This window comes from Balaenoptera musculus, chromosome 12 (genome assembly GCF_009873245.2).
Source record: "Balaenoptera musculus isolate JJ_BM4_2016_0621 chromosome 12, mBalMus1.pri.v3, whole genome shotgun sequence".
NCBI lineage: Eukaryota > Metazoa > Chordata > Mammalia > Artiodactyla > Balaenopteridae > Balaenoptera > Balaenoptera musculus.
The window spans coordinates 7,151,098-7,174,617 of record NC_045796.1 but is presented as its reverse complement, the minus strand read 5'-3'; the positions used below and the strand labels follow the sequence as shown (position 1 = coordinate 7,174,617).

Below are 23,520 nucleotides of genomic sequence, written 5' to 3'. Positions count from 1 at the left end.
TGGACAAGAACCAAGAAGTCTTTGGGGAGAAGAATGCATGTCAGGAACAACATTATTTCTTCCTGAAAGAGAGCGATGGGTGGCATGGACGGTGGGAGGAAACAGGCTTTCCGGGCCTGCTTCTACAGACGGGAGGAAGAAAATTGCTTTCTTTTTTGCAAGTGCAGTAATAGGTCCGATTGACAAATTACTTCCTAGAGTGCATCAGAGAGTGTGCTCTCCCTCTGAAAGCCTTCCTTCTTGTTTTTCTCCTTCTTCTGCCCCTGGTTCAAGAATGGGCAGGTGGGGGCAAAGCTTACACATTTGGCCTGTGCCTTACCCGTTGGCTTGCAGTCTTAATTGATTTTTTTTCTTCTCCTTGAAAACAATTCTTAAATAAAATTAATATGAAAAAAATCTTATTCTCTATTTAGAGTGTAAACTTTTAATGGGCAGGTGGACAAAGGCCTGTGTAGCAGGCTCAGGTGGTTCTACCAGGTGTCCATCCTACGGGCCTCCAACCCACAGGGAAGGTGTGAGTCAAGATCAGCCTGGGCCAGGTCAGGTTTGCCTGGGGGAGCCTTCAAGGTTCTATTCTTAGCCTCGTTCTTTCTGTGCTGAAAAGGTGAAAGAGGATGAGGACCTCACCTGGCAGAATCCTGGGGCCCACAAATACAAAGCAGGCGAGGAGGAAGGCTGACTGCATTTCCTGGGATCAAGGAGGCACTTGGTTTCTGGATCTGTTATAGACCCTTGGGGACCACTGACAATAGGGGTGATTTGTCTTTAACCAGGAAAAGCCCTGCTCCCATCCAGGAGTTGGTAGAGAACTGACCTAATAATTTATAGATAGCCTTTACAATGATATGTTTGACAAGCAGTGAGAAATGCATGTTACTCTAGTGCTGAGTGCTTATTTTGTCTGGGCCACCTTGAAATCTGTTTAAATTTTACTGAAAATAGGTATAAACAAAAATGCGAAGATAAACAAAAATCAACAATAAAATACACTGCAAGAATAAAATTCCCAGAATTCAGATATGTGCACAAAACCAGCAGAATATATTTTCCTATACCGTAGGAACTATTTACTTAAACTATTTAAAAACTACACAGTAATTGAAATTCACTTATTTGCATTTGGTTGTTCAAAGCTTTTGGTGACACGTTTCATAGAAGTAATGTTGAGAATGTAAATTAAATTTCCTAGCAGACTTTACTTGCATTTTTCGTAAACATGTCATCCAACTAAATCAGTATGACAGTATGACAGGAGAGTGTGCTCTGTGCCACTTAAATGTTTGAAAGGATGCCGAGCTGGACCACCTGCACCCCTCACCCCTTGGAGTGAACGGTAGCTAGGCCTCACAATTTGGTTTTCATGCCCTTGGCCTCTGCCAGTGGAGGGCGTACTTCCTAGTCTAACCCCAAAGAAACACTATGTCTGAAATTCTAACCAATTTAATTATTGTTCACTTTGCTTTTATTTTTAACAAATAACATTACTAGCTTTTTAAAAAATGTAAGTTGAATTAATAAAAAATGTAGCTCATAAACTAAGATAATCCCTTATGTTTTAAAAAGTAAAAGTAATATATCCACATGTTTAAAAACCTCACACATTACAGGAAGTTATAAACTGAAAAGTAAAAGCTTCCTTCTCTGTATCCCCACTTTCTCTATCCAAAGGCAACTACTTTAACTGTTTCTTTAATTCTTTCTGGAAAATATTTTATGTATTTGAGCATTGATCTTCCTTTTCTTGCTCTTTTCACTTAATTCTATGTATTAAAAATTGTTTCACATCAGCACACAGATTGACCTTATTCTTTAAAACAGGATATTGTACTTTACTGTACAGATATGTCAAAAATGTATTTAACCACTACAATATTACTGAAAATTTGATTGTTTCCAAGTTCTTATCAAACAGTGCTACAAAATAGTGCTACAAAGAATATCCTCCACACATATCTTGATACGTCTTTGCAATTATGTCCATAAGCTACATGTCTGGCAGGAACACATTTCTGTTATACCTAACAGGAACAGAGGGAACAGAGTTAGGACTTTGCTACCCAAGTTAGAACAGGGGACTTTGGTCTGCAGTGATGATCCTGTAATGAGACTGAAACATTATAGGCACTGATGTAGGGTTAAATTATTTTTATTCAAGGCAAACTAATTTTAAGCACTGGAATTAAAAAACTTGGATCTGGAGGTAGATGAAGTAGACACTTTTCAGGTGAATAAGGTGAATAATCAGCTACTACTGTTTCCTGTCGACCTTAATCTGAGATGAATAAAGAGTCAACAGTACAGGTAGGAGCTGATGAACCCTCAGAGCGACCAGGTGAGCTCCATCAGCCCATTTGGACTTCTACGCCAAGTGCACACAGGTATGGCGCAAAGGGCTGGGCCTTGGGGGCCAGGGGAGAAGATTTAATGTTACATCAAGTTTATTTTTTGACACAAGGCATTTTTAATGGATTGAGAGCCTGAATGCACAACATAAAGTGACTCTAAGACTTTCTATCACTTGCAAGTGACTAAAAGTCAGAGAGCCTGCCTGACTTTTGATCCAGGGAGAGGAAGGACTACTCCAGCTGAACAAACTTTAAAAGAGAATGGGAGAAACAAAATGTGGTGTATACATACAATGCAATATTATTCAGCTATGCAAAGGAATGAAATTCTGACACACGACGGATGAGCCTTGAAAACATTGTGCTAAGTGACAAACATTATGCTAAGCCAGATACCAAAGGACAAATATTCTATGATTCCACTTCTATATCTAGAATAGTCAAGTTCATAGAGACAGGAAGTAGATTAGAGGTGACCAGGGGCTGGAAGAAATGGGAAGTTAATTATTGCCAAATAGGAACAGAGTTTCTGTTTGGGGTGATAAAAAACTTTGGAAATTGACAGTGGTGATGGTTATTCAACATCATGAATACACTTGATGCTGCTGAATTGTACATTTTAAAATAGTTATAAATGGCAAATTTTATACTGTATATATTTTACCACAATAAAAATATATTAAGGGGCTCCCCTGGTGGCACAGAGGTTGAGAATCTGCCTGCCAATGCAGGGGACACGGGTTCGAGCCCTGGTCTGGGAAGATCCCACATGCCGCGGAGCAGCTGGGCCCGTGAGCCACAACTACTGAGCCTGCGCGTCTGGAGCCTGTGCTCCGCAACGGGAGAGCCCACGATAGTGAGAGGCCCGCGCACCGCAATGAAGAGTGGCCCCCACTTGCTGCAACTAGAGAAAGCCCTCGCACAGAAGCGAGGACCCAACACAGCCATAAGTAAATAAAATAAATAAATAAATAAATAAATAAAAAGATCTCTGGACTTAAAAAAAATATATATATATATATATATATTAAAAAAGGGAGTATGATAAGTGAAGTAAGTCAGAAAGAGAAAGACAAATACCATATATCACTTACATGTGGAATCTAAAATATGACACAGAACTTCCTGTGCAGTGGTTAAGAATCCGCCTGCCAATTAAGGGGACACGGGTTCAAGCCCTGGTCTGGGAAGATCCCACACACCGCGGAGCAACTAAGCCTGTGCGCCACGACTACTGAGCCTGCGCTCTAGAGGCCACGAGCCACAACTACTGAAGTCCGCGCGCCTAGAGCTTGTGCTCCGCAACAAGAGAAGCCACTGCATTGAGAAGGCCGCGCACCGCAACAAAGAGTGGCCCCCGCTCGCCGCAACTAGAGAAAGCCCGCACGCAGCAACAAAGACCCAACGCAGCCAAAACTAAAATTAAATAAATAAATTAATTAATTTAAAAAAATATGACACAAATGAACTTATCTACGGAACAGAAACAGACTCACAGACATAGAGAACAGACTTGTGGTTGCCAAGAAGGGGTGATGGGGGAGGGAGGGATTGGGAGTTTGGGGTTAGCAGGTGCAAACTAGTATATAGAGAATGGATAAATAATGAGGTCCTACTGTATAGCAAAGAGAACTATATTCAATATTCTGTGATAAACCATAATGGAAGGGAATATGAAAAAGAATGTATATGTATGTATAACTGAATCACTTTGCTGTGCAGTAGAAATTAACACAACATTGTAAATCAACTCAACCTCAATAAAATAAATTTTTAAAAAATTTTAAAAAGGGAGTATGAGAGAACAAAGAAAACTACTTTGATAATCATACTTCATAATTTGGAGTGTATATAACACCATGAAAGGCGAGATGAGAACCAGAGAAGGTAACAGTGGGCTAGATGAACAATATCAGATCCGTGAGGCCATTTTCTAAAGGTAGCATGAAGGGAAATCAAGAAAAACCAGTGCACAGGGAGGAATGATGGGGGCCATGACCCGTGTAAATATATAGGAGGAGCCAGCTGTTTCAGGGGGGCTAGCGTTCAGGAGAGACCCTAACGAGAAAAGAGAGCTGGAGGCAAGCCCGAAAGAGTAGAACATACTGTGTCTCGGTGAGGCTTCTACCACCCGATGATAGAAGGCCTGAGAAATCGTGGGGCGGTAAAAACTAATTAGTGTAACGAGATAGAAGAGAACTCCCCATCTTCTAGAACCCCCAGTGGCCTCTGGGAAGGACAGGGAAGAGAGGGCCGCCATTCGGGACGCCGGGCAGGGGGCTCCAACCGGCACCCTTTTGTGAGGGTGGCCCCCCCCAGGGCAGTTCCAGCTGGGTGTGGCCCAGGCTCACATCAGGGTGACCGCTCTTGTCAATGTGCTGCAGCAATTCCTGACCGTGTGGAAAACCAGAACAGTAGCAACAAACCATTATGCGAAAGAATATGAAAAACTATATATATATATATATATATATATATATATATATATATATATATATAACCGAGTCACTTTGCTGTATACCAGGAACTAACATGACATTGTAAATCAACTATACTTCAATAGAAATAAAAATTTAAAAAAACCCCATGATTCATTTGTCAGGATCACATTGTCCTATGCAGCTAACGTTTTATGAGATTGACATACATTGATACCCACTACGTGAACATATTTTATATACCATAATATCTGAAAATATTTTATTTACCATAATATCCTTTATTCTATGAAGTTTAAAAATCTCTCTTGTTCATTTAATAGGAATCATTTGAAAATACATCACTACCCACACACGGTCATAAAATTTCACCCTATCTTCTCTGTGGATCTTAAATCCATAAAATTATATACCAATAGCAGTTTAAGAACAAAAAAGATTTCACTATAAAAACATGTAGTCTTAAAAATACCTCTAGGACAAATACGGCATACCTTTTAAAAAATCATGTTTTATTAGTCCTCTACAAAGAGGAAAATGTTGTAGGTCTAATGTTCTGATCCTTGGGTTTCACTAGCTCCTTCCCAAGTGTACTGTGGTAAGCTTGCTACTCAGATAAAGCAAATGATTTGAGTCCCTGAGTCAAGCTGTTCCATGAAACACCTGTCTTATAAGAGGTACCACACAAAAGGCAGTTCTTGCTCGAAAGAATTTAAGGAAGGTTGCTTGTGGTATTCTACTTGTTCAGGCAAATGCGTGTTTGCATATGGAAAACTTTAAGTCCGACAGAAAAAAAGCCCTGTTTAATCGAGCTTACTGTGTGCTTCCAAGCTATTTGGTCACGGATCTTGGCCCAGGCTCTCTGTCCCTGATTCCAACCCTCCTCCTAGTACATAACATTCCTTGGGCCTGTACTATACGAGCATCACTTTGTAGAACACTGCTCTACATTTTTTTTTTTTTTTAACGTAGGAAATTGCTTTAATTGCTGCAAAGATTTTTCTTCTTAACTAGAATTGAAGAGGTCAAAGCGCTTATGTGTGAGACACAGGAATGTCTGAGTTTGTGAATGCTTCTCCTTGGGCGATGTCTTATAGCTGTTCTCTCTGCCCCATGGAACTTTCTGTGATATTGATGAAAACATGCTCTCTGAATGGTTTAGTCCAGTAGCTGGAGGCCACATGTGGCCACTGAATACCTCAAATGTAGCTACTGTGACTGAGAAACCTAATTTTAAATTTTATTTAATTTTAATTTAAATAGCCACTTGTGGTCAGTGGCTACCATATTGAACAGCACAGCCCTAGACTGAGGTGAGGGCAGAATCAAAATGAACGCACAGGAGCTATGTTATCTTCAGTAGAAACCTGTTTTCCAAAATGTTCTGAGCTCTCTTGTAGCTGGTAGAGCTGAAGAAGTCTCCTCTATTCAATTTGCCACAAAATTGATTTCCTAACACATTTTTCAAAGAGATGGAGCTTATCATTTTGAAAGAGTATAATTATTTCATACTTCCCTTATTTTAACAAAAAATAGCTAAAGACACATGGAAAGGTCACTGGCTCTGTGTTGGGTTAGAAAATATATATTTCTATTTCAGATTGCAGAATACTTTCTAGGAACATTTGCCAATTGCTAAATGTTTTCCAGAGGAATGTTATGCAGAACTTGTTTGTACATTTATGAACAGTTTCTTTAATTAAAATAAATACTCTCCAGAGCTTTCTATCTTTGCACTTCAAGCTGGCTCACAAGCAGAAAGTCTAGCAAGACTTATTTCCACTCTGCAAATGAGCCAGTCTTAGTGTTTAAATTAGATTTTTGGACACTTGTCAAGTAAACACGGAATGCATATTTCTGACATTTTGCAACATTCACTTTCTTTTAAAAATACTTTCTGATAGAGAACATCTTGTATATCAAAAAATAACGTGTCAACAAGATTTGATTCCATGCTCTACATGCTAGAGAGGCCAGGGGGTTGAGGCAAAAGCAAGGAAGGGTTACAACCTGGAGCTTAACGCTGACAAACCCACGTTTAGACATAATGGAAAAAACCTGTCCTTTTTGGTGTCTCCTTGAAAGCATTACAATATAAGCCACACATACCTAGAGTCTAGAATTTAATCTCTATTCTTCTTTGGAAAAAAGGGAGAACTCTATATAGTTTTCAAAATACTTCACATAATTTAGTTAAATTATGTATTTTTATAAAATTAAAATATCTTTAAAGAATTGGAAAAGTAACCACTCTCTTTTTCTTTTTCTTATTAAATATTGACCATCTGCTGACTTTCTGTTTCTGAGCCCCACATATTGAAATGAAAGGGCTTCCCATCTATTTATGAAGTTTTTAACTCAATAATTAGATCTTTGAGGAAAGGAATAGGTATCTCCATTTGTCTACATCGACTCCTTTCCTATATAAGGGCTAAAAATGAGGGTTGAACTCTCATTTAACTAAAATCTTCAACAATATATTAATGATATCGTTATAAGTGCTTTCAACAAAAATTTCTTTGCATGTAGCAGGTCGTACCCCGTCCTTGCACAGGTCTAGATCCAGGTTGGATGGAGCCTTTGTAACTTTAGGTTCTACAATTTTTGAGACCCTCTTCAAGGAAAACAATGCAAGAATACAAACCTGGTTAAGAGGGCTTGGAGGGGGTCTGTGGAAGTGAGGAGCCCAAGGCGAACGTTTCATTAGCTCCTCGATAAATCTGCCTCAGAGCAACGCACGCTACTCATTAAAGGAGGGAGTGACTATCAGATGCCTTAAGAAATTCTATTTAATTTCCTTAACTAATGGTCAGTTTAACGATTTTTTTTTAAAGATCTCCGGTTTTCATTTAAATGAGTATGAATTTTTTTCAGTTGTTAAATCTTGTCCCTGAATTTCTAATTTAAAACAGAAAACTCTTTATTCAATTCCTAGTATTATTTTAAGAAATTATCTCTCAGACATATAACATCCCAAAATAACACCAAATAAGATAAAGATGTTTTATTTATAGAAAACTCACAAGGTTTGATTGCTATAGCTTTTTGTTTTCCCAGGTCAGTGAGTATAATGTATTCCATATTTTGTTGCTGTTTTCCAGTATTAAACATGTCAACATTTTACATCGGTACCATAAAAGTTAGTGAGATAGTTCTGATGAATAGCAATGAGGCCAGAAAAAGAATAATGCATAACACGAATTCCTCAGGAAACCAATTAATATTTTTATGAGCAGTAGTAAAAATATGACCAAGGGTTAGCAGAGAGTAAGGTCAGGCTATTTGATCCCAAAACATATTCTTCGTTGAGTTCTGTTTATCCATGTAAAAATATTCTGTGCTGTGTCAAAACGAAAATCTCAGTGCTCCCAAGACTAAGACATTTTATACATCAGATGTACTGAATTCTTCATTTGGCTGTGTGGCCTTCGATAGGGCATATAAACTCTGTAATTTTTGCAGGATTTTCAGGTTCCTAACTGACTTTTCGTGGATCTCTGAACTTAGTATATTTTGGTGTTCTGAATTATGTACTATGTGTATAAGTAAAACACTACATATTTCATATTTTTTGAAGAGGTTCTTGTTGAGGCAACGTAAGTAATTCTGATATTGGGGTAAAGGATGATTAGTATTTGAAAATAAAAGTGACAGTGTATTCATATTACTTCTACATTGTTATGATTCATTCATTCATTCACTCAGTCATTCAATGAATGTTGAACTCCATATACATGAATTTACTGAGGACAAGACTATGAAGGCATGAAACAAGTGTAACACTTTAACTTGAACCCTGGGAGGTGGCACTTAAGCTCGGATAATTCTTCATAATGGTAAAAATTTTGCTGCAACCATCACACATCTATCAGGCCTTTCCTAGCTGGACTGATATTATCATTTAAATGGAAATCCTTACCTTCCTTTATTAGCTAATATACACTGCTCTCTGGGTAACAGTTAAGCCTAGTGATATAGGGGAGCAAAGGATCAGCTAATCTGATTTTCCAGGGAATAACACTACAAGTTTGAATAAGAGAGTCATAAATACTAACCTTAGCACCTATTTTAAAGGAGCCAAAGACAATGAAAATGCTGGCGTTTGTGTCTTCAGATGGAAACTATGCACAACAGCAATCATGGATGTATGGGGGACCATCCAGGCATGCAGTGGTGGGCTGACTGATGAGATTAGAACTCCACAGTTCGGAGCTCAGTACACAGGTGTTTCTCAGCTCTAAAACTGTGTGTCCGTGGGCACCTCACAATGTACCTGGAAGGCTGAATTTTTAAATTCTGTGAATGACAGGGAATTTGGTTCTCAACCATTTTTATGCATGAGATCCTGTTTGTAACATCCAGCATTTCTTGGATACCCACATAATAAGAGTTGCCAGTTGAGGACAAATTAAGCACAGGTGGATTCGCGGATACCTTACAATAAACCTGTAAACTACAGCCTGAGAAGCACGTCCAAGACTCTGTGATTCTTCCATAGCTTTGCTATCAGTTACTTTCCTTGAGCACTGCCTAGGGTGAGGGGTTCACTGCTCCCATGGCAGCCTGTTTTGTGGCTGCTGTCCATGGTGCTAGAGCAAACACTGAGCAGAGATTCATCTTCCTCTAACTTCTACTTATTGGGCCCTGTTCTGCCTCTGAAACGACATAAACTAACCACGATTTCTTCCACACAACAGCTTTCCATTACCACCCGTAAATCCAGAAAAGACCACCAGCTTACAAGGGTGTACAAATCACAGCAAAACAGCATGTACCAGGAAAAGGGAAGCGAAAGAAGTAAAAAAGTGAAGCCAGGAAATAAGCTTCCAAATCCATTCTATTAGTGGCCCACTTCTACGCTGTAGCTGGCCCACAAATGTGGCTCTAGGTTTCCCAGCAGTCAGCTTTCAGGGGGAACCCTTAGTAGTTGCATAATTCGCAATGTCCTCCAGGACAACTTTCCTCAGGACAAACACAATGAACCTGGAATAGGCACCATGGTTCCTCACAGAAAAGCCCACTGGGATGTCCTGAACCACAAACATCAAGTTCCCTGTACAGTGACCACAATATAAACAAATGGCACCAAATTACTATGTAGGGAAAGCAATTCTTTGAAGGGCTAAAATAGTGAGGCCTAGGTATCTAATTCCCTGCTGTAGATCTGGCTTGATTCAGGGGTATATTTTAGAATATTTGGAAGAGAGGATCAAACAAGTGTCCTGTAGTTAATTTTCCTTGAATATTATGTCTTTCAGGTGAGCTTTTGATAAATACTGATTAAGCTTTTGATTAAATATTAAATAGATATATACATAATGCCAGGCACTGTTCTAAGCATTTTATATCCATTAGCTCATTTAATATTCATAATGGTCTCATACAGGGTCATTATAAGACACCGTATTTTAGAGGTGAGGAGACTGAGGCACAGAAAGGTTAGGACCACTGGTAGTTGATGGAGCCAGTATTTGGATCTAAGTCATACAACCCAATCTCCTTTTCAACCACTACAAGAATCCCAAAGGCATGTAAGTTGGGTTAATATCCTTTTGTGAAAGCTGAGGATTTGAAGAAAAAGAGCAATGATGAGGTCAATTTATGTCTTTTGAGAAGGCAAAGCAATAGGAATTTGCATCAGTCTGAAAAGCTTATGGGATTGGGCATAAAAGGCAGGGAGGGTAAAGAAAGCATCAAGTTAAGTGCATAGTTTAGAAAATCATTTCTCTTTGTTCTTTTTTCAACTTCTTCAAATTACAAACAGTGGTGGTTCAAAATATGTCCATGTATTCCTTGGTACCCTTTCCTTTAAGATGGAGCCTAATTTCCTTCCCTTTGAGGGGGGTGCTGGATCTACTACTCAGTGTTGACCAATGGAATAAAGCAGAAGTGATGGTGTACAGACTTGGAGAGCAGGTCACTGTGGCTTTATCTTTGCTCTGTCTATTGGATCAGCTGCTCCAGGTAAGTTAACTACCATTCTGAGGACAAGTAGCCCAAGAAGAGAGCCATGTGGTGAGGGCCACTAGCCAGTGAGGAACTGAGGTATTTTTGGCCAAGAGTCATGTGGTCGAGCCATCTTGGAAGTGGATCTTCCAGCCCCAGTCAAGCCTTGGGTTAACTACAGCTGAGCTTGACTCCAACCTCATGGGACTCTCAGCCAGAACCACCCAGCTAAGCTACTCAGGGATTCCTGACCCTCAGAATCTGTGAGATAAAAATGTTTATTAATTAAAAGGTTCAAATTTGGGCTTATTTGTTGTGCAGCAATAGACAAGTAATATATGAAACAACAAGCATCCCCTACCACCCCCACAATAACAAAACAGAATAAATAAAAATGAAACACATTGCCTAGAACTTCCAAAGAAACACCCCGAAGATAACCATTCTCCTTTAGGTAAGGACTGCCCCCAAACTCTCTTAAACCAAAGATCTTAAAGCAATTCAATTTACTTCCAAGGTAATTTTCCATGATTTGGAGTTCAAATATGTGTGTCACTTATAATGACACATTGTGTAGAAAAGGGAAGAGAAAGATGTTCAAATCTTAAATTACATAAACCTTCAAAATTCTTAGAGCAAGATGAGCAACTGAATGCAGAAGATGAGCCAAAGGAACCCCCCAGCTTTAGAGAATGGAACAACAGGAGCAGTTAGCAGGTAGAAGCATATAATTGAGCCATTAGTTAAAAGCTATTGTAACTCGTTTTAAAAGAAAACATTTGCTAGAAATTCTGATCCCAGAATTTGGCAGCTTGCTGAGGCCAAGTGCAATCGGTGCAGATTATACAGTAAACGATGAAGACTAAAGCTGAGAAGTGGAGTTTGATTTCCATAATTTCTAAGGCTAGCAGACATGACTTGAGTTTTCATCCTAATGCAATCACCATTATTAATCCAGAGGTATTTCCTTCTGCTTAGGCATCATGGTGTCTCTTTATTTCTCACCTTCCACTTACTCTGCTTTATCACTCAGCCCAGGGCTCATTAAGCTGCACTCCATGACCGATACGGAGTTTTACGAAGGGTGACAGATGCCAGTTTATGCACAGGTAAATCACAACGCTCAGCCAAAAATTAGGCTTGGGTAATACCTCTCTGCCATCCATACCCCTCCGTCCACAAAACTCGTCATGAAGTTGCAATTTTAAAAGAAATGCTTTCCCATCACAATTCAATAACCTTTTTATAAGCACATACGCTTCTTTTTCTGGCCTGCATGAAATTTAATATCAGGATTATTATCCATTTGTCATTTCAACCTATAACTTGGTCAGCCTATTTGCGTTTGATTTATGCTTCCCTCACCCCTTCGCTGTCAGCTCGCAGCCACAGATCCATTCAAGAAGCTGTCTAGGTCATATTGGTTTGACCTCTTAGAACAAACATTTTCCGTGTTTCTTATTCTGCTTCCTAAGAGGCACCATTAAGTTTTGCTCATCTCGATTTAAAATGATTTTTACAACACAATAACATTTCAAGTTTTCCATATTAATCTTCATTTTATTTCTTGAACTACTTAGGCAAACAATGTTACTAAGACATCACGCTAAGATGAGGAATTCTCTTTCTCCTTCACTCCTGTCTACTTAATGCCTGAATTAAGAAATCACACATTTTTGCTCTGAATTAGCTGAGCACTGGAAGAAAAGTTTAAAGGCTGACCAAGTAATTCACGTCTTAGAGTAAACACTTGGATAGCAATTAAAGCAGAAAATCTTACCTCCCTTTCAATATATATATATATATATGTATGTGTATATATATATATATATGTATATATATGGTATCCTGTTAAGAATTTAAAAATCTATTTTCTTATATATCAAAGATGTCTGAGTCCAAATGGAAAATGAAAATAAAGCAATCCTAGCCAATTTGCCAAAGCAAACAAATACACGGTCAAGAGCCAGGGCTGTGGCTGGTACTCACCCCGCAGCCCAGGCCTCTGCCCCCTTCGCAGGTGACCTTCCTCTGGCTGGGCTCAGGAAGCAGCCCTGCTCCGCAGCCCGGGCTGGGGCACAACACGCCCCCCATCTGCAGCACGCACTCTTCGGCGCCATATTGCTGGTACCGGTTGTACTGCAAAGAGAAAATGAGTTTTTCAAAGTGATAATACAGACACCAAGATGTGCTGTTCTACCAAAATGTTAATAGTTGGTGATTCGGTGGTTTTCTTGTTAGTCTGTTTCTGTAAAAACTGGGGGGGCTGGAGGTGGGTAAGGTGTGGTACAACCTAGAGAAAGTCTCCCAGTTCCAGCTGACAAAACAAATAAGTGAGGCATGGGTTCTTCGAATTTCTAGAAATTTATCCTCGAAAAATAGATTTTTCCAAGTTTGATTTTTTAAAATACTACTACCAATTGCATTTAGTAGACTTTACTACTACTACTAATTGCATTTAGTAGACTTTTTCATACAAATTTTAGGGAACATATCTATACTTTAAGTTATGGACATTCATAACGCATCACTATCAATCTCATCACAGAGTATATTTTCATGCCTCTACTCAGGAGTCTATCGATTTTTAAAAACCATTTTGAAAATAGGTCCCAGTGTTCCACCCCTGGTAACTGTTAGCAGCCCACACGGTATCAATGAGCATATTCAGCTTGATGAAGAAAGACGGCTGTTTTTCTGTTAAAGAATAAAATTTTCCTTTCATCATTATTCTTATTCTTAAAGCATGATTTCTTTTATCCCTGACTTCATTTCTCTGTGCTGTTGCTTGGCTCATTTCCCTTTAACGGTGTCCCCAGCTTGCAGAATAAACCTCAAATTGCACAGCACACTTTGCAAAGTCTTCCTTGTCACAGCCCTAAGTTATTGTTCTCCTTGCATTATTTGATCATATTCTCTTCTAAACTCAGATCAACTCAAATGGATCTGACAGTTAATTAATTCATGCAACATTTACTGAGCGCCTACTATGTGCCAGACACTACTGTGGGTGTTGGGAATACAACCCTAAACAAAACAGACATCTCTGCTCTCATCCATAAGACTAGACAGTAAATACGGAAAGGTTAAACTCTAGTATTTCAGATGGTGATAAGTGGGAGGAGAATAAAAAAACTAAGAAGAGATAGATCCTGGGGAAGATGGGAATTACAATTTTAAAGAGGTGATCAGGGAATAGGGAATGCCTTATGAAGAAGCTGCATTTAAGCCAACATCTGAAGGAGATTAGAAAAGCAAGCCACGTGCCACCTGGGGGAATGAGCTTTCCTGGCTGAATATGGAGCATTATAAAGGTCCAGAGGCTGCATGGGCTTGGGTTGTTTGAGGTACTGCAAAGAGGTCAGTGTGTCTGAAGTAAAGTGAATGGGCGTGTGTGTGTGTGTGGGGTGGGTAATAGTAGATGAAGTCAGAGAGTTAATGGGGATCCAGGATGTATAGATCCCTGAAGGCCTTTATAAGAACTCTGGCTGTTATTCTGAGAGATTTGGGAACTACTGGGGACTTTCGAGCTGTGGATGACACAATGCGACTAATCTCTTAAAGATAGCCATCTGGCTGATATGTTCAGAATAGACTCGTGGGGACAAGGACAGAAGCAGGAAGCAGAGAAGCAGGTCAGAGGTTATTTCAGCAAGGTCCATGGAGAGATGGTGGTGGCTTGAATCAGGAAAGCAGTGATTGAGGTAGGGATGGAGCAGTGGTTGAGTTTTGGATATATTTTGAAGGTAGAAATGGCAAATTTTTTTAGGCAGGTTGGATATGTGGTGTGAGAGGAAAGGAAATCAAGCAGGAGGTAATGTTTTTCCCTGAGAAGACAGAAGGCAGGGAGAGGGCAGGAGAGACTATTACTGAGATGGGGGGACTTGGAAGAAGAAAGGTGTGTGTGTATTGTGTGTGCCTATGTGTGTGTGTTGTCTGTGTGTTTAGGGAGTTGAGAAAAGGAAGCATTATTTCTATTGTGCTCATATTCATTTTGAAAACCTCTTACACAGCTAAGTCAAAATGTTGAGTGGCTAGTTGAATGTATGGCTTTGGAATTTAGGAGAAAGTTGTGGGTTGTAGACACCGACTGTGAAGTCATAGGTGCACGTAGAGCTGGAAAGGAAAGGGGTAGCATCAGGCCTACTCTCCATTTTCTCATATTTCTGACCCCAGCAAAAAAAGAAAGATGCATTGGTCAAATCCCCTTGTAAATATGCTAATGGTACTTATATACAATGGCATTTACTAGAAAAGAGTTCTTATCTATGGAATGCATTTAGCAGGAAACACTTGGTCTAAGTTTGCCTACAGTAAACTAGAATATATGAATTTATGAGGTAAGGCTCTCTGAAAATGTCATAAGCTATGCAATTATTAAGGGATAATGAAGACATTTCATCAAGTGATGAATGATGAGACAGTTTATATAACTGAGAGATTTCATGTTAGTGATCATTCCATGAACTTCCCGGAGACCTCATGTATTGACTCTTGCCTAGAGTACCTCCCAATATGCTGAGAAAGGACATGCATAGCTGTGTTAAATGAGGTGGGGTTTCCCTGTATTTTGTCTGTGTCTCATCATTACCAGCATCCTGGAAGTTACTAGTAAAGATTGACATTGGGTTACATCTACGATTCTTGTAAGTCTGATTTGACAGTACGACCCTGTGTTATCTCAACAGCCATGAGACTGGATGAGATTACCTAACCTTTGTGGGGATGCGGAGAAGGAGCCAGCAGAGGAGACTGAGAAGAAGCAGCCTATTAGGCAGGTGGAAAATGAGAAGAATGTAGGTGTCCTGGAAGGCAAGGGAACACAGTATTTCAAGGAGGGTGTATGTGTCATGATAAATTGTGTCAAAGGCTGCAGATAAGCCAATTACTGAACACTGGCTGTTGTTAGAATGGAGGTGCCACTGCGATCTCAACAGGGGCCATTTCAGTGGAGTCATGGAGCCAGAGGCCTTATGGGAGTGGAGTCAAGAGAGAACTGGAGGAGACAAATTCCAGGAGGTGAGGGTGGACACTTTTTTCTAGGAGTTTGACTGAAAGGGGCAGCAGAGACAGGGGGACAGCAGCTGGGAGGGCTGTGGGACTGTAAAGGGATTTTTGAAAATGGAGAAATAACAGGATGTTAGTAGGCTGAAGGGAATGAGTGAGAAGAGGACGGCAACTGCTGACGCCCGTGAGTAGGTGAGGGAATGGGATCTAAAGGATGAGTAGAGGGTGAGGCCTTAGACAGGACGAGGGCAGAGTGCTGGGGCCCAGGTGCAGACAAAGGAGGTTTTGGAAATTTGAGATGAGCAGAAAAGGTATGAACGATAAAGGGGAGGGAATGTTTGGAGTCAGGATTATTGCTGGGCGGCACTAACAGCCCATTTGAACAGTGATTATGAATTTAGAGGAAGCTAGTCGGTAGAATTGCCTGCTTTTCTGCACCAACACTCAGCAGCACGTGCAGAGCAGACAGGAAGTTGGCTTTAAGCCAGGTGGGGTTTGGTCAGACTCCTATGAAGAAGCAAGCCATTCCTCCACCATTCCCACCCTTGTGTGGCTTTGGCACACAGCATCCCCTCATATCACCGTGAATGATTCCAATAAATATTTATTGAACTCCTCTGCTCAGCTCTGTACCACTGGACTGTTTAACCTTCTGTTTTGTCCTATCCAAAATGGGTACAAAGTTTCAGTTTTGCAAGATGGATACATTCTTGGGATCTCAGGTACAGCCTGGGGAACACAGCTAACAATTCTATATTGTACACTTAAATTTGCTAAGAGGGTAGGTATTTCAGAACTACAGAGTTTTACTTAATATTTTCTGTTTTGCATCTGTGTTGTCCTTTTTCTACACTGGTTCTCAAGAACGCAGAGAATAATAGAATCACAATGTTCCAATAGCTCACTTGCTTTAGCTCACATTGTACACACCATGATTTTAGAATAAGAATAACAATACTATCACCATGAATGAGATTACTAAAAACTTCAAATATATTTTCATGTGCTCTACCCATTCTCCTGCCAAATTTTTCCAATAATAATACTGTATCTAAATTGTTGAAACATGGGGCCATTTCATACTATGCTTTCTTTCTCCTAATTCTCATGTAATCTTAATGCTACACACACACACACACACACACACACACACACTTAATACTCATCACCAGTCCTTATGTTAATGTCTGATCAGCAATTTGGTTGTTTGAAGCTTGTTCTCTAGTATAAATTCCTCAGGAAGATCTCATTGGAAAAATATTCACTGAATTCTTGCTCAGTGACAGTTTATTTGGGGCCTTGATTCTTGAAAATGAGTTTGGCTGGTTATAAAGTCCTGGGTTCATATTTTCTCCCCCTCAAGTATCTTAAATGTCTTACTCTATGTTCTGATGTAAAGTGCTATGGGCAAGCCTATGACAATCTGATTTTATTTTTTTCCTTTATAAGTGAATTGATCTTTTTGCTCAGATGCCCAAAGGATTTCTTTTTCTTTTTCTTTAGAATCTAGTAATTTTATTAGAATATGTCTTGGTGCTGGTCATTTTCTGATCAATATTCACATGCATGCTATGTCAGGAAAGTTGTACTGAATTTAATTTTTTAGTATTTGCTCCATTCTCTTGCTTTGATGTTTTTCTTACGGGCTTTCTAGTGTACATATATTGGATTTTCTTTACCTAATTTCTAAATTGGTCAACTTCTCTTGACTGATTTAGAAGTTGGGTAAAGTTAGTTTATCTTACTTTATTTCATTTTTTTAGAATTTTCTTTCTTTTCACTTCTATTTCTCTTAAGACTATGTCCATTGTTATTCATTGTACTTGTGAAATTTCTTTATAAGTTAGTTCCTTTGGAATAGTTATTTTAGTTTTCACCCAGCTTGTGGGCATGACCGGCTGACACACTCTCACTGTCTCTCAGGACAATATTCTTTCTCTTCATTCTGCATCTCCTCTTAAAAACTTTGTGTGGGATTTGACCTTGTTTCTTTTCTGTTGGATTTTACTTTGTTCCTTTCTGTCGCTCACCTTTACATGAAATTAGTTCTGAAAATTTTAGGAGGAAGAAGGATTCAGAATAGCTCCTAATGGCTCTACAGTTTTCTTATTTGGTTTTTTGGTTAAAAAATATGAGGGTTCAATTTCTGTGATCTCCCACTCTGTTTCCCAACCCCCATCCCCCATTTCAACCGGACTTTCTCTTTCCCTTTACTCAGTGAGGGGCTTTGTCCTGATAGAGGTCTTTGACTGGTTACTGGTTTGTGAGTCATGGGACCTACGTGCTCCAGCCCTCAGACCTCCCTTTAGACCCTCTGCACTCCCCACTTTCCTTCACGTTATTTTTATTCCTGAATTCAGCATAGTATCTTGTCCATAGTTGGTACACAATAAATAGTTGTAGAAATGAATTAATAAAATTTAACTCCCTCATTCTTAAAGAATTCTAATAAAATAATCAATGACAATGGGAATTAATAACAGAGTGGTATAGGATGATTTTTACCTACATAAATTATTTTCTAGTTTAAATAAATTGATCTTAAGTCATTAGCTATTTACTGATTTGATGACAGATCACCTATCTATTTAATTTAGTTAAGCAATTTTATTACTACGATAATATTTTTTCTAGGAAGAAGTTAACCTATTAACCTATGGACAAAGTGCACTAACACTATAGAAATTCTTGCTGACTACATGTGTTACAGTCTCAAATTCTGACAGAACGTGTAAACTATGTTCCTCTTTCCATTCATTAACTAAGAAATTTATAAGAAATAACTTTATTATATTCAATCTATATTACAATTCCTTTTCTAAAGGAAGACAAATATTTTAGCTTACATGTCTGGTAATTTCTGATTAAAAAGTACACACAACATCTGAATCAAAACCTACAATTACTGAATGCATTTCTTTTTTTTAACATTGTGAAATGTATAAGAAAAACATTTGACCTAGACCAATAATGTTCTAGTATTCATAGAAAGTTTAATACCCTAAGGAAAGAATTTAGACATGTAATTACATATATGTCATTAGCAGAGATCCTTATGTAGTTTTCTTTAAGATATGACCCACAGTTTCATAGATTCCTTTCAACCTCTTACTGGCACAAAGTTGAGAGTGCACTGGAAGAAACATACTATATACCTACTGGAGAGTTGTGACAAGTTAGCACGAAGTAGAGCAGAATGTCTGTACTCATCTGAGTGTAAAATACACACAATAGTGGTAAAGTGATAAATGGACTGCAAATGGTGGAAAGGAACAATGACTGATCCTTTGACACTACTTGTGTTACTTCTTAGGGCTTTTTTACTTATCACTGTTGAATAGCATTTATAAATAGAACTAACTTGAAGGAATGTGATTAATTTGTAACGTGAACTAGGTCTGTATGGAGTCCATTCTCAGTGAGCTCAAAAGCAGCAAATTCTCTAAAAATCACTTAGGCATTGTTTGTCTTTGGAATCACAGTGAGCATCTATGTGTGTGCTTGTGTACGTGTAGATAGGTATATTAATACTTACTTGCCAACTTATGCTGTTTAAGCTGTTAATAAAACTAGTTTGCAAATTTCTAGGTATACTTCCATAAAGTGGATACTCCACAGACAGATAACTAAGATAATTTAGAGATGACAGGATATTTGCAAAAATTTTTTAAAATAAATATTAATATTAACAAAGCATACTGTTCTGCACCTAAGAAAAACATAAAAAGTTCCTCCTACATTTTGTCAGATTATAGTGAAAATACATTCTGTTAGATGACTTATCTAGGTAAAATCTCAACTCATTGGTATGGTTTATATTTTATTTATTTGGGGAATAAATTATTCAGTTTTTACATGTATGCTCATGGATTCTCTTAAGAACAGGAAATATTCATTTTAAAGTATAAAATTCACAGAAGTTTCAATAAACTCTTATTTTAAGAATCTGAAAATGAGTCAGGCTAGAGCATAATCAAATAGAGGTTGCACTTTGGTGGTCTGTTGCTAGTTGGAAGAGTTGGGTTGGGTAGAATAATGTTCTATAATGAAGCCAGGGTCCCAGGTCCCAGGTCCCATGGAGGCCAGTTAGCTTTCCCTTCCTTGCCGGCCACTGTCTCTATGCTAAGTGCAAGTGGTGACCCGTGGGGTCAGGCTGGGGAGGAACTGGGCCCAAATACCCCACACTGCTGGAAAACCACTCAAAAGGCCTGTCCTGTGGAGGAGGGCACAACTGGCTCATCGTGATGTTTAATTCGCATGCTTTCCTAAGAAAAGACAGCAAGAAGGAAGCTAAATTTTAAAACTGCAAGAAATCTGAAGCACAGGGATACTTAGGTAAAACTAAATCTGGGAAAACAGGCAAATGTTCTGTCAAAATGAGTTGGAGCTTGTCAGCAATCCATGGCAGCCTTTCAAATCCTCTGAGCAGGGAAGGGGGCTGTTTTTGCTCTGCCGTGGAATTTTCCAGAGTATCCTTTTGGGGGCACTCAGGTACAGCTACAAAAGCAACCCCTACACAGGCTGTTCTTGCTTTTCCGCCACTAAATTCTGGCTTCTGTGAAGTCTTAGCCACAAGCACCTGGGGATTCCCTCCCAGGACCTGTCTCCTGCTCTCCCCCTGGAGGAGAGAAATCCCCATCAGAGATACCATTCACTGAATTACCACTCTGTGCCAAGGGCTGTGCCCACACTTTGCCTATGCATTTCACTCTCCGTCTATCCTGGAAGTGACAGGTGAGGTCACTGAGTCACAAAGACATTCAGTCCTTCACTGTGGTTCACACGGGCAGGGACTCAGGGCTGTGGCTCTAAAAGACCACCCTTTCCCCGATACCAAGCTGCCTCCACTTTCTTTCTTTTTTTCCCTTTTATTAAAAAAATTCAGCTCACTATTCCTTCGTTATCATTGAGAAACTAATGAAAAACGGTTTATTATAGCACTTCATCTTTGGCTAAAAAAAGTCTAAAATAACTTTTTAGAGGAACATGAATTTATGATTAATCCATTTCCCAGTGCTAAGTAGAGAATGCCCTATTTTCTATATGTGTTAGAATTTTAAAAAGCACTCCTTAAATTCTCAGTAATCTTAATCTTATTTTTCTTCATGCGCAGGTAGTTAGCCCCGGGGAGTTGGTGACAGCCCCTCTGGAGGTGCCTGTCACATTGCTGTTTGTATTCTCAGTTTTGTTGCTAATAATGTACTTTTCATCCCTGGACATCTGTCATCGACTGATGAAGTAAACTGGCTAGAGAAAGGGCTGGACCTTTTTCATCGCCTAGAAAAAACCATCATTAGGATGGCTGAAATTAAATGCGAGGAGAAAACAGATCAAACAACACCTGAAATATAATTAGAGCAACAGACTGTATCCTGGATTGCAATTTACAAGGTTTTTCTTTTTCAAATATTTCAGACGACATGATGCCAAAAAATATCCTCAACTTCTAGTAGCCGTAGAATCTTCTGGAAAGGAGGTCAAAACCAATTGGCTTGTTTGTCCCTTCTCCATGCTGTGGGCCATGCAGTGCCCCACAGGAAGGGTGAGGCTGTGAAAGTAGATACTTGCAAACCGTTTTCCTTGAAGGAGTTTCTACGGAGGGCGTGACTTCAGAGACTTCTGGAAGCTTTGCAAACGGGGTCTGCTAAGCACACCTCCTGATGGGGCACTCGGCAGAGGGCAAGGCTGTCTGGGGCACAAATCATTTTCCCCCTTTACTATAGTCCCTGAGAAGTGGTTCTGTGCAGTGCTGTTAGTCTCCAAATCCAAGAGCCCTCACCCTCAGAGAAGTGGAACTTCCCTGAGAGGGTGTTGTATTGCCACCTGCGCCCTCCTCCTCCCGGTCCTCTTCCTGGGTTTTGCTTCTCTAACACGGGATGTTCACATCTCTCCCTTCTGCTCATCCTCCAGTCTGGAGGCACTATACTGGTTTCAAGGTGATTATGAGGCCAATGGAAGGGGTTAGAGTGACATATCATCGTCTGGAAGTTTTGTGTAGGCTTCAGTTTGAAGCAATGAAACGGGTTATTTCCACTGCACATCTAATGAACTGATTGAACTTTGATGATGTAATAATTTAACAAAATGATCTTCTTGATTAAAATTACATGGATTTACATTTATACTATCTTCCCTTGGTGTCAGCAAGGCCTATGATACCAAGGAAACCTTTCTGAGGTGAAGGCCAAGTAAGTTGCCTTAATGCCCAAGAGACACACTTGGGATGACAAGATCCAGGGGAGACGGCAACAGCCAGGTGGCCTGGTTGTGCACCTACTCCCTCCAAATGTCGTCAGGATTCATTCCACCACACCTCACATCATTACTGACTTCTGAGACTTAGGCATCCGCTACTATTCTCATTCCCGTAAAGGTCTCGATATTCTCCAATGTGAGCCTCCCTTCTCCCCTCAGCCCTTTCTCTTGTCCCCTGGAATTCCTGCTCCGCAATGAACAAGCTCTCTCCCGTATAATCAGGCTTTCAAAGGTTTCTGGGGCTACTGAACACGTGCTTTCCTCTGCTTGGAAGGCTCTTCTTCCCCAAGCCCGTGATCCTAGCTCACTCCATGGTGGGTGTCCTCTCAACTTTTCATGTTTCAGAGGTCCTGACTCCTTATCCAAAATAGGTTACATCTTAGCATTTATCATGATTTGTACCTGTGACTTCCTTGTTACCGTTTTAAACCCACACTAGCACAATAACAGTACAAAAAAGGTATTCAGAAATGTTTGTTGAATAAATGAAGATTATTTCCTTAAAATTCTGGTGATTAAACCCAAAGAGGAGAAAGCTGGTAAAAGTGGAAGTACGTCTGAAATGCAGTTTTTTCTGAAGAACTCTCCAAATCCTGTGGACTTACAGATATCATACCTGTTTTCTTTAGGGCTCACCTGGAAATTAGAGTAGCTTTACTTACCTGCAGTTTGATAATATCTTTGCCAAGTAGTTTGGGCCTTGGGTGGGTGTGGGTGAGGGGGATGAAAGGTGCCTTTATGAATGTGAAATCATAAACACAAATCAGAAACAGGGCCCAGAGCTAAAGTAATGTAATATGTTACCTTCCCAGGAGCTTTAATTGGGCCATGTTTTTTTTAGGAAGGTAATGAGTTATAGTGTTTATAAATGATTATTTTTTCTCCGATCTCAAAAGCAACGTGCCTATTCAAGTCATGAAACGGAAGGAATCACATACAAAGAAATTAGATAGCTTGGTCAGCATCTCTACCAAGCCCCAGTAATGAATTCGGCAATTAACCAGTATCTGTACAGGTTTTAATCAACTCACTTTTAAGTGAATGTTAACACTGATTTTACTTTATTTATTATTTTTTCTTTTCCATTATAGTTTTATTACAGGATATTGAATACAGTTCCTTGTTACAACCTGATTTTAGTGTCTACGTTGTTGCTACTAGTTGTCTATTGATAAGAGTGGTGAATAGTATTTAAATCAGAAACATTTTAGTGTAGTACTTAATATTTGCAACTTTACTTTGCATCTTATTATTTACAAAAGTTCTAAGAGATGACTGAGCATTACTCTTCCTTTTTGACAAACCGAAAAGTCAAGTTAGAGACTACAATGATTTTGTCCGAGGGAACTTGTAACACACAATAAAAAATTCTGTTTCATCAAGTAATCTAAGTTGCCTCAAGCATCCAGAGACAAGCCTGAGAGTTTCAGCAGCTCCGGCTAAGGCCGCCCACCCACCCTGGCAGGAGCGGTGGGCTGGAACTTTCTGCTCCCTCTCCGGACTTCGTGCCACCATCTGCCCCTGAGGCC

The 23,520-nt window shown here is 39.5% G+C and overlaps 1 protein-coding gene across 3 annotated transcripts in view; it reads right to left on the bottom strand.

The window, feature by feature from the left end:
* PRKN (parkin RBR E3 ubiquitin protein ligase) overlaps positions 1-23,520 on the bottom strand; it is a 1,292,350-nt gene that overhangs the window by 200,802 nt on the left and 1,068,028 nt on the right. For all 3 annotated transcript variants that reach the window (XM_036871110.1, XM_036871111.1, XM_036871112.1), the window contains exon 10: positions 12,719-12,868. In XM_036871110.1, coding sequence (XP_036727005.1) covers positions 12,719-12,868 — 150 coding nt within the window. The remainder of the gene's footprint in view (positions 1-12,718; positions 12,869-23,520) is intronic.